This window comes from Macadamia integrifolia, unplaced genomic scaffold (genome assembly GCF_013358625.1).
Source record: "Macadamia integrifolia cultivar HAES 741 unplaced genomic scaffold, SCU_Mint_v3 scaffold2335, whole genome shotgun sequence".
Taxonomy (NCBI): domain Eukaryota; kingdom Viridiplantae; phylum Streptophyta; class Magnoliopsida; order Proteales; family Proteaceae; genus Macadamia; species Macadamia integrifolia.
Window position 1 is genome coordinate 43,177 of NW_024868644.1, and position 11,328 is coordinate 54,504.

Below are 11,328 nucleotides of genomic sequence, written 5' to 3' on the forward strand. Positions count from 1 at the left end.
TTCTTTTCTTAATTACCAAACATAGCCTTAATTTGCGAGGTGGCAGATTTTTAGGGCCGTTTAATAAAAGCTTCTTAGATGGACCCTGTAGAAAAACTACTGGACTATAGTTTATATTTCATGAATGGAATGGGCACTTTCAGTGAACTAATCTATCTCCTCTTTAGGGCTCCTCTTTAGGGCTCCCATGATTTATTCATAGTTTTGGCGGGTTTAGGGAGTTTCTTGGCTAGAACACTTTCATCTGCAGATTTAGTGGTTGCATTGAAAAGCAGGTCACAAAATGCACTTTGTAGAACTGAACCAAACTGATTTATAAGTAAAAGCATATTCTGAAGCTCCCCAACAAGAAAATAACTCTATTATGAAACTGAAATATATAGAAAGAAACATTTACTAGTACACTAACCTTATCATACACTTTTCCAAACTGATTTCTTGTGGCCCCATATCTTAATAAATGCATCCAATTGGTTCTCTTTTGATACCTGTGATAAGCTCATTCATATACCAGTTCACACACCAACAATGTACAACTACACACACCAACACCTCACAGTAAGATGGACCAGTTACTCTCATATGATGCTTTCCCGCTTGATTATGATATGAAGCAATATGACGAACCAGCAATCACCGAACGGAGGGAAGGACATGAAAACTTTATTGAATAGCTCCAAAGACCAAACAATGGCTCCAGATTTTGACCCCCATCATCATACAATCTGTCAAGAAAATATGGGAACATTAAGTGGCTATAAAGCACATCAGGTGAAACCTATTAGAACAAAGGCATATATCTCACCATTGATGCTGATTTCTGAAGTGGGACATTGAATAACAATCATAGTTGTTGGCAAACTCTGTATGATGCCTTTCAACTGCAAGATGTGAATCGGTCAGTCTCCCGTCTGTGTCAGAGCAATTTGGGCTTTCCCAAGATGAATCAGAAATTGTGTGGACACTGCTCAGACAGGAAGATTCAACATCAGGGAACTCCTCTGGTGCCAGTTCATCATCAGAGATTGATCTATCTGATGAGCATCGACTCCCATTAAGAGAATAGGCTGAGTGCAATCCCCAGGAGTCATCCTCAGTCGTGGAATAACAACTCGCCAGGCAAGCATTTTCTGAATGCACATCATCAAGATCTGGCTCTGTATCAGATGTAACAGGTCCTACCTCCAGCATGTCTAAACCATAGAATCTGGGGTTCGGCGTGCAGCTCTGATGTCCTACAGAATTTTCATTTTGTGCTTGAACCATCTCATTGTCATGGATTGACTGAGAATTTTCTGGATGAAGAATGTTATTTTCAGCCATTCTTGCAATTGCAACTGCAATTCCACCAGTCACCAAACCTGTGGATCGTAACTCTTGTTGATGAATCGATGCCACTGATACAGTGCCTTGATTTGATCTATGAGTCTCACCTACTGTGCCATTCAATCGAGAAGGTTGCTCAGCTGTGCATTTGACTATGCTAGTATCCTGATAAATAATTGAGGTGATAATGGTTCAACTCCAGAAATACAATCCAGCCCTTTAACTGTCCTATGTTTTGTTTTAAAGATGCAACTAAAAGAGCAGGGGAAAAAAAAAATCAATGTAGACCCACCTGGATTGATTGCCAGATAGCTTCCATTACCATGATTTCTTCAAGATTCAGACCAAATTCATCCCTCCTGCAGGACAGAAATCACTTTCATCAGTTAATCTTAGAAATTGCATCATGAAATTCTAGATAGGTTAAGGGATTGCCACGCTGCCAGTGTGGAATGGAATCCCCACACCAAGCCAATGGCAGCACGAGAGGGGGCACTGCACAGTTCGTAAACAAGGGACCCACATGTCAGGGAGGAGAGGAAGAGAGTGGGAGGGTGCATGACGCAGGTGGTGTGGCAATTATATTCCCAAAAAATAATTACAAGTTCAGTAGAATATCACAATATTTTATTCGAAATTTAATGAAGTAAAAAAAAAAAAATGTGGCTGTTGACCATCATGGTTCCTGAAGGACTCTTGAGGCCAAATAGGAATGCATAATAATAAACATGAAGATTTTTGTCTAGTTCTGTTCTTTTTGCTCCTGGTTAGGAATAAGGAAGAAGGGGATGGGGTGATATTCCAATGAGAAAGTCTTTGTTAATAGTTGCTGGATGTTAAATATAACAAATATAAGATATTTCAAATAAGCAAAGGCAGTTTCATGAGGCTTGTGAAGACCAAATCCACATGATTTGGAATTTAAATTTCAAAGAAATTACAGGATCAGTTTGCAATCATATGGTAGTTAGAAGCAAATTGAGAGTATAAGCCTAAGACCTCTAATAAAAAACAGAGAGAATGTAAGGCTAAATGGACTGACAACAAGCAGTTATTCAAATAAGGCCTTCCCTCAAAACCGACTAAACTCAAAAACAAAGTGAGAAATTGAATATCTTATTTGACCTCAATGGAATTAGAACAAAATGAAGCTAAGGCAATTGTTGTACATGAAAGTAAAGATTTTCAAAGTAACATTAATACCTCTGATGTGCATCGTGATTCAAGCACCACTTTAGGCAGAATAAATGTGATACTCAAGAATATGGCAAGTATCAGACCCACTTGGGAGATCGGTGAGGTGTCCCCATCAAGAATACGGCTAGTACCAAGGTGTTTTTGAGATTGGCGAAAGTGTGCAAACTTTATTCCCACATCGCCTAAGGGGAGAATACTGAGCTAGTTGATAACCTCTAGCCTCCTTAATATGATACAACACGTTTTATAACCTTGAGGGCAATGGGTGAAATAGGACAATATTGTGCTAAGGTTAATGGGGCTGACGTGTTACAGATGATATCAGAGCAGACCCTGACAGTGTGTGGGGCTACAGCAAGGACGCTGTGCCGGAAGGGGGAAGATTGTGATGCCCAAGGATACGGCAAGTACCAGACCCACTTGGGAGATCAATAAGGTGTCCCACCAAGAATACGGCTAGTACCAATGTGTTTGGGAGGTCGGTAAGGGGAGATTACTAGACTAGTTGATAACCTCTAGCCTCCTTAACATGATACAACGCGTTTTAAAGCCTTGAGGCCCATGGACCAAAGAGGACAATATTGTGCTAAAGTTAATGGGGCTGGGGCGTTGCAACAAATCTAATAATTCTTTAATTCCATTTAGTAAGAGGGATCTTAAACGATGAAAATAGACCCTAGTGATGTGGCAAAATCCAGATTATCTTCTATCTATTCTACTTACGTAATAATATGGAATTGTGTTCAAATTGTTAGAAACCTTTTTGATATAGAACATTCATATCAATATTAACAGCCTACTGCATAAAAAAGTAGAAGGCACTTTTTTATTCAATGCTGAATCGACAACTTATTTATTATGTTTATGAAGACAATTGCCATCTTTGGACCATTGGAGATGGGGCCCTAATGACGTTAGCGGCAAAGCAACCCTGACGTGTAGAGGGGTTTATTGATAGAGTCCGAGAAGGATTTTAAAAATCTATGGATATCAATGATTAATGTGAGAGGGGTTTATGGATAGAGACCTAGAAGGATTATTAAAAAGCTACGGATATCAGTGATTAATGTAAAGAAATTGCTTTCACTCTTAAGAAGTGGCACTACGGGTGCTACTTCCTTGACAAAAAAGTGCCTGATGGTAATTCCTTACATATTGGAACTAGAGGATGAGCACAAGCACCTTATTCAACAGAAACACAAAGTTCAGATAAAGTAGAATAGAATTGGAAACTAAAGGTCAACTATAGGATACTTGAAATAAAATGAGAAATAAAACCAACAGGAGATAGACAATTAAACTAAATCATAAGGTATTGCTAGTGCTTATTGCTGTCAGAAAATCCCGAGCTTGGACTAAAACCACAAGCTTGTAATCTAGGATCAAGACTCACATTTAAATGTGTCAGATTAAAACTGGAGTTAAAAAAGCAATCGTACTAATGCTTGTGTTCCAGGTCCAATACTCAAATATAATTGTGCCATTACTAGATCTGAAATTAAAAAAAAGAAAAAAAAAAAAATCAACTAAAGCATCCATAACCAACAGTGGATCCCAGACCCACGGAATTTGGCTGCATTAGGACCAGATCAGTTTGGACCTTTTGGACACACAAAGCTTTGGTTGACCATAGACCTTGCTTGTTGTGTCTTGGACAGGCTTGGGCAGAATATAGTGTGAAACATGTCACCAATCCTATATATATATATATATATATATTCACGAGGTATAGAGGGCAGACCTCAGCACAACGGTAAGGTTGCTCCATTGGGACCTAGTGGTCGTGGGTTTGACTCGGGAAATAGCCTCTCCCCAAAGTAGGGTTAAGGCTGAATACATTATGACCATCCCTCGACCCTGCAGTGGCGGAAGCCTCGTGCACTCGGTACGCCCATTCACGAGGACAATTATCCTTGCCAACCAAAGTGAATCTACTTGCTTCTACCTTCCCCCTTCCCTGCCTCACTTCTTTCAATGACACTATTAATCATGAACCAATTTTCTGGAGGGGGGTGGACCAGAAACAATTTTTTAGCTAAATCTCAAACAAAAGGAAAGACAGACATGAAAGAAAGGGGTAAAATTAGTCCAGAAACTTCTTTAAGTTATTACTTTAAGAATACAGACAAAACCTGACAGCACTTGTGAAGGAACAAGGTCAGTTGAAGGATGCCAAAAGAGGAAAATAATTTGGCAATTGTTTTGGACCTTTTTCCCAAGAAGCACAGCTTGGGATCGCAATCCCTAAGGCTTCCTAGGTGGATGTAAAAGTTCACTTAAAACTTTACATGGAATTACACGATAAAATTCCAACGTTAGTATACAAGAGGTAAATTTTTTATTATTGAAACCATTTTTCACAGAAGAAACCCTAAACCCTAGATGCCAGATTTGCAGGGTTTAAAGAAAATGAAGCCATATTCACAGGGATTAAAGCCTGATTCACTCTGTCAAGCTGCTCGACTGGCATTATATTGGAGAAAGAAACGGAGAAACGGAGAAACTGAGAAGAGTCAGACCCTTTGCAGCAGATTATATGGGTTATGTATCATTGAAACTGTTCAGGAGGGATTTCAACCATGAAACTCTCTTTGGCAATGGCTATTACATGAATCACATCATCTCTCTCACTATAAGCACATATGGAGTTCTCAAACTCGACCAAGAACCCGTCTAGGAAACCCAAGAGAAAATGATGCTCCTCCTCATGTTGTGTACCTCAAACTTCAGAGAAAGGAAATAGAAGATCCAGAGGTCATCAAGTCTTGGAAATTGATGGAAGATCTTGAAGACAAAACCCCCATTTCGGTACAGATGAAGAAAATCCCCACATCACGAGTTGCATATGCGGTTGCGAGGGATCCTTTGAAATTCTACAACGAGATCTACCCAATGAAGGAGAACAAGAATCGCAGACTGGTTATGATGGTATGGCAGGGGCAACAGAACACAATCCAAAACAGGTACTGAAACCTACCTTTTTCTTCTTTGGGGAGCGTGCAGAATGCTGCAGCCACTTTGAAGACACCCACGAAGGTCAATCTTGTTGATGTATACATTGACGCTAGTCTTCCCTAACAGTTTGAGATTTTAGGGAAGAAGATAGTGAACAAGGTATCAGACCAAAGAGGTTGAGTGTTTGACTCGTGGGAAGTGCAAAAATTGGGTAAGGACTGACATTCTTCTCCCTTGATGCCACACAGGAAATGCTGCATGAGCTCCATGTGCAAAGGTCCTGGGATCTAGGCCTGCATGTTGGGGGGAATGTTGATGTAGCCATTGACGCTGCCCTTCCCTAACAGTTTGATCTTTTAGGTGAAATGATAGTGAACAAATCTCGCATCTCATGGAAACATCTTTCAGAGAGGCCTTCAGAGCAATAAGAAGAGCAATATCTTCATCAGAGCTCCAATGCAAAACTACTGCTGTTTTCTTTCTTAACCTCAACACTATCTGTCGTCCCAACTGATGATTCTGCATTCACAGCTTCCAAACACTAGTTCAATAGTTTCCGTTACTAAAAAAAAAAAACTGTCAAAATGAAATCCCCCCCCCCCTGGTTTGTTCTCCGACAGTGACTTCGCCGTCTTAATCACACTCCAGTTTCTTCTCAGGTTTCTTCTCTAAGCTGTTAACAGTCACAACCACCGGCGAAGATGAGTTCAGCACTGAACCCTCAGATCTCTGAATTTTCTGGTGGCAATTGGGAGTTCTTTTCTTCAATTCATAGAATTTGAGGGGCTGATCGAGATCTGGTGATTGTTCGGGAAGCTTGCCTTACCGACAAAACTAATGTTGCCGCCCATGATAGGGAACTGGGCGAATAGGTCAACGAAGAGGGACACACAGGATTTTGAGAGTATTGCTTTTATTGGCTTCTGTAGGATTTGATGGAATTGCAACAGCAGACTGCATCGAGCACGAAATTTCAGATAAAAACTCTGGTTTTTTAAGACTTGATGACGGTTCATTGTGTTGAGAAAATCCTAATATTTACAAGAGAACATTTTACCTATAAATCTGGCATAAAATTTACTGAAGTTTAATCTGGAAAATGTGGGAAAAGTTTTTCAAGTCATAAAACAAATGGTGGGAAATCTAGTTTTACAGTAAAAATTGTTTTCCGATTATTTTATGCCCTAAATTAAATTGAGCATAACTTAGTGTAACTTGTTTCCCATCACTAGAACAATTTTTAACAGGAAAAGAAGATATAATAAAATTAAAAATAAAAAAAACCTAAGATGATAAGATCACTTCCTTCTCCATGACGCTTGAAAGCATCATAATCAATCAAAGAACTTTTTATGAATAGACCACAGTCACTGTATTAAAACAAAATAATCAAAAGTAAGGTGGTACAAAGGTTGCAACCCAGAGAGTATGAATTGAAATCCACAGTTATTAGCCAACAAACCAAAACACAAACTGAGATAATTAAATATGGGGAAAAAAATTCTTGAGGAGATACATCTACGATAGATGAAAATAAAATTTGAGGGAACCAACCAAGAAAAGGAAAATTCTCAAGGGGAAAAAATAATGGTTTCCACAGAAAATTCTACTCAGAAACTAACTCCAAAGCAAGCAACATTTGGAACTAGCATTAACAAAATTAGAACTGAGAGCTCAAACGAATTGCATTTTAAGTACAGGAGGCTTAGAATTAGATTGAGAGCAGTGACAAAGATTAGTAATGTAGGCTAATCCTGAACAAGAAAATCCAGTTACAGGCTAGTACAAACAAGTTAGCAGAACAGGGGAACAAACCAGAAAATTGATTGAAAACAGAGATGCCGCAGGGTGAAGCATTTGACAGATATCTGACTCTACCAAAACCCATGAAGAGAATTAAGTCTTCCACTAAGGAATCCACCTTAGACTTCAATTGGAATCCACCAAGCTGAATGCATTGTAGCAGCTATTGAATACACAACAACAAAAATTGAGAAAAAATTTACTGATATTATTTCAAAATCTTGGGAGGCCTGTGGCCCTTACATCTATTTTTAAGGTGAGCCCCAGGTATGATGACATCATCACTGATTACAGAGAAATTTATCCAAAGAATTTAAAGAATTTAATTAAAAAAAAAAAAAAAGCAATTGATCTATCTAAAAGGGGTCACTATAGAGATAGAGATGAGGGAAAAAGAGAGAAATAAGCTGGATTGCTAACATCAAGCCTATTCAAGCTAAAGATAAGATAAAACAATAAATAAGATGTGATAGAAAACTAAGAGAGTTCAACTTAACTAACTAATAAATCCCTTATTCCTACCTCCTACCCATATTTTAGGCACATTAAAGTGCTCCACTAAAATTAAAACCCATTGGACCAGAGGCCCCACACATATGTATATATTCCACTAAAATAAGCCCATTGTGATTTAGTAGCCAACCTTAAGGTGGGTTAATTACAACATCAAGATAAATTAACATTATTCAAAATTTTTATCATTTAAACTCTATAATCAACTCAAGATACCCATGTCATTAGCTTGATGTTCTCATGCGAAGGTATCACTTCGGACAGAATTTGGTTGAGCTCAATTACTAGGTTAAAATAAATAATTTCATTTAAGAAATCCCAATAACATAAATTTGAGGCACAGAATTGCAAACCTTTCATTCCAGGCATTTACTGGAGAACCAGCTACTTCAACAATTCCACCTGATGAAGACAGCTCCAAGCCTCTTAAATTCTGTTCACCACCTACTTGTTCCATAAAATAGAGCTTCAGTAAAATAATATGAGGATAGGGATAAAGCACCCAAAAAAAAAAAAAAATCCGCCTACTATAGGAGCAATGCTAAATCATCTGAAGCACCCATACAAATGCATAACAAATCTATCATTCAAGTTTAGCATAAACACCATTTGATTGCTCCAAGGAGCCTGATGTTGTAGACAAGACTTCCAATGGTGATGAATTTTGGTTGACTAAGTTGACCTGATTTCCATTTTGCGATTCTCGCAGTTGCATTCTTATTTTGGCCTCAATGACCTTTTGTTCTTCCTGTACCACAAAATATTATAACAGGAAGGAAAAATAAGAATTCTAGTGGCCTATCACACTATGCACACAAGCAAGTCTATCTCTATATCACAAGAACAAAGTACCAATCAGAGATAAGGACCCATACAGCTTGCTCCAAGCCCTTTTCTTCTTGGGTCCTGGCACCACGGTACTCAACAGCATATCTGGGAGTTTTACAAAATGGGCACCTTCAACAGATAAGGATATCAATCTTGAGGAGTTTGGTTATCTACTTTAATAGAAAGCAAGATTATAACCAACATATCCACCCGGGGGGGGGGGGGGGGGGGTGGATTATAATAGAGGGGGAAATTATAACCATCCTTCTCCACTGGAAACTAAAAACATTTATTGCTTCACAAAGAAGACTCATTCAAAGAAAAACTATGCACATTGAGTCCATCGACTAAATAGCAGAGTTCTATATGAAACAAACTTAATCAAGAAGCAACTCTCTAATTCAGTGTCCTACAAAAAGCACAACCCTGTTATTGTAAAATAATATCATGGTTTATTTTCTACATAACTCCTCTCAGCTTCAAATTACAATTCACAAAAATTACATTCATAGCTGTGACAGAACAGGAACAGTACCTATGGGAAGGGGTTTCTAAAGAGTGCGGAGTTGATCAAAGTCCAAACAATCTTTCAAATTTAGACTTCACAAGGTTTTTAACCACATTATCTGTCAGGTGATCTCATATTCTCCAACCATATTCCACTGGCATGAATAGTATAGGTCAATCATAAGGAAAGATCATATCCAGGGCCTTCTCCCTATTTCTGAAGTAACATTTTTATAAGAATTCCAACTTGGTCATTATAGAAACAGAGTTTTTAACTTGGATATTTTTTAAGGAAAAACTCTTCAAGGTGTCTGCTGTTCTTAACTTCCATGTTTACCTCTCAAGTTGAAACAGGGCAGCCCCTTATTTTACATAAAGTGCCATTTCAACAAATACTTATTATTACAAACTCTGTTTAGAGTTTAGACTACAGTATAAGAATTACAATTATTTTAATTTTCAACAGACTTCCTTCCCCTATTTTTATGTAAAAACTATTAGAGAGCTGCTTTAGATTAAAATCTTTTTAAGTACGACATTTTTCTTTTCTTTTCAAAAGATCTCCTTCCCCTGTTCTTGCTTAAATTCACCAAATACGTATTATTCAGAGTCTGTTTATACTGAAATCATTTCATAAAAAAATTAAACAAAGGTGGTAAGTCTGCAACACACACTTGTAATTTTCTTTTCCGATTCCCCCCCACACCCCTCTTTACCTATCTAAATTCAGCCATATACTTATTATGAGAGAAACCCTCAACTCTGTTTAGATTATAATCAAACATGTAGCTCAGTTCCATTCATCTTTTGTCACTTTCCATAAAGAAACAAATTTTCCTTCGTTCCTTTCCATGAAAGGGGATCATCTGTAATCCGTTCGGAATAATCACCACTTTACATGAACCACCAAAAGACAGAACTACAAAATGGAGTCTTTACGGTTCCAAAGAAGAGGAGGGGAACGAAGAAGCAGAAGCTCATATAAAAGGTAACGAAAAGATAAATATAAACGAAACAAACGCAACCCACATTTAGAGATTATAAATAAAGAGAATAGAAAATATTCCAAGACAATTACGAAGATGACCAGATGAGAGAGGATACTGTGCATAAATTGTAGCACTCGAAGGCTTCATCTGCAGAAAGCACTCTGCAATAAACCCACATATAAAACAAAACCTAAATTAGTTATAAAACCATTAAGAAGGAATCTTATCGTTGATGATAACCAGTAACTCACCAGTGCAAATCCCTTTCATGCAACATTTCGACCGGTTCAAACTCGGGAAATGCTGAAAAATGCCCAAAACCCAAAACATCAAAGGAAACATCCAAAACCACGAATTCATCAGAAAAAGGAGAGATTTTGATAAGAACCCAGAAGTCAGATGAGAGAATTTACAAAGAAACAGATAGGGCATTCTTCAAAGTCGGGATTATTTGATTCTTCAACTCCATCAAAGCAAGGGGCAAGCTTCTCTGAAAGGATAAGCTTACGAAGCTTCTTGTAATCAAAGTCGGAAGGCTCACGAACGAGTCTCTGTGGCCTCGTGAATCGGTCCTCGACCGTACTCCTTCTCGACCTGCAAATACGGTTCCCCATCTATCTTCATCGATTTCTGTTTCTTGTCATTATTTAGGGTAAGGGTTTCTTCGTTTTTTCTTCAATGTACTTCGATACTTTCCTCTCCAATGGTTTCTTTTCATTAATTTATTTCAGAAATCCTTTACTTGAAATAGCTCTTCTTGCAGGAAACAAAGAACTAACAGAAAAGTAAAAGTAGCAGAGAGAAGAGCCAGAAGAAGAAGACAGGAACATACAAGACGACAAAGCAAAGTAGAGATTTTTTATATTTCTTCGTTTTGAATTTACGTAAATGCCCTTGGATTACTGTTTAAATGACGGTAATCCCCTTGATGACGTTGACGTTCATGACTTTTCGTAGTTGTCAGAGGCGGGAAAGGTATAGTGTCCTCTTCTTACAGTATATGCCCGTACACACTGGTCACGCAATTCACGTTTCTGGAAAGACGAATTTACCCTTATATTTTACAAGATTTACTGAAACTCAACATTTTAGGGATCCATACCCTATTCCAGCCCGCCACCCTAGGTCCGCGGAATGTCAGGGAGGCATTCAACGGTGGATCAAAATCCTCTATTTTTTTCATTTATGTTTTTTCTTGTTTTGCTACTTG

At 38.2% G+C, this 11,328-nt stretch overlaps 1 protein-coding gene across 1 annotated transcript; it reads right to left on the bottom strand.

Moving 5' to 3' along the window:
- Window positions 1–333: 333 nt before the first annotated feature.
- LOC122066309 (E3 ubiquitin-protein ligase DA2L-like) lies at window positions 334–10,907 on the bottom strand. Its single transcript, XM_042630131.1, has 9 exons — window positions 10,532–10,907; window positions 10,370–10,421; window positions 10,234–10,279; window positions 8,670–8,751; window positions 8,401–8,542; window positions 8,148–8,238; window positions 1,619–1,685; window positions 806–1,491; window positions 334–725 (listed from the first exon to the last, which is right to left on the bottom strand). Coding segments are annotated over exons 1-9 (1,368 nt in total). The 5' UTR covers window positions 10,733–10,907; the 3' UTR covers window positions 334–724.
- Window positions 10,908–11,328: the final 421 nt, after the last annotated feature.

What these genes read in the sequence shown, in the direction of transcription:
- LOC122066309 (XM_042630131.1), bottom strand. Translation starts at nt 10,732, where the DNA reads ATGGGGAACCGTATTTGCAGGTCGAGAAGGAGTACGGTCGAGGACCGA. An exon ending in AATGCCCTATCTGTTTCTTT is followed by an intron (nt 10,422 to 10,531) that starts GTAAATTCTCTC and finishes GGCATTTTTCAG; the next exon opens with CATTTCCCGAGTTTGAACCG. An exon ending in AAAAGGGCTTGGAGCAAGCT is followed by an intron (nt 8,543 to 8,669) that starts GTATGGGTCCTT and finishes TTTGTGGTACAG; the next exon opens with GAAGAACAAAAGGTCATTGA.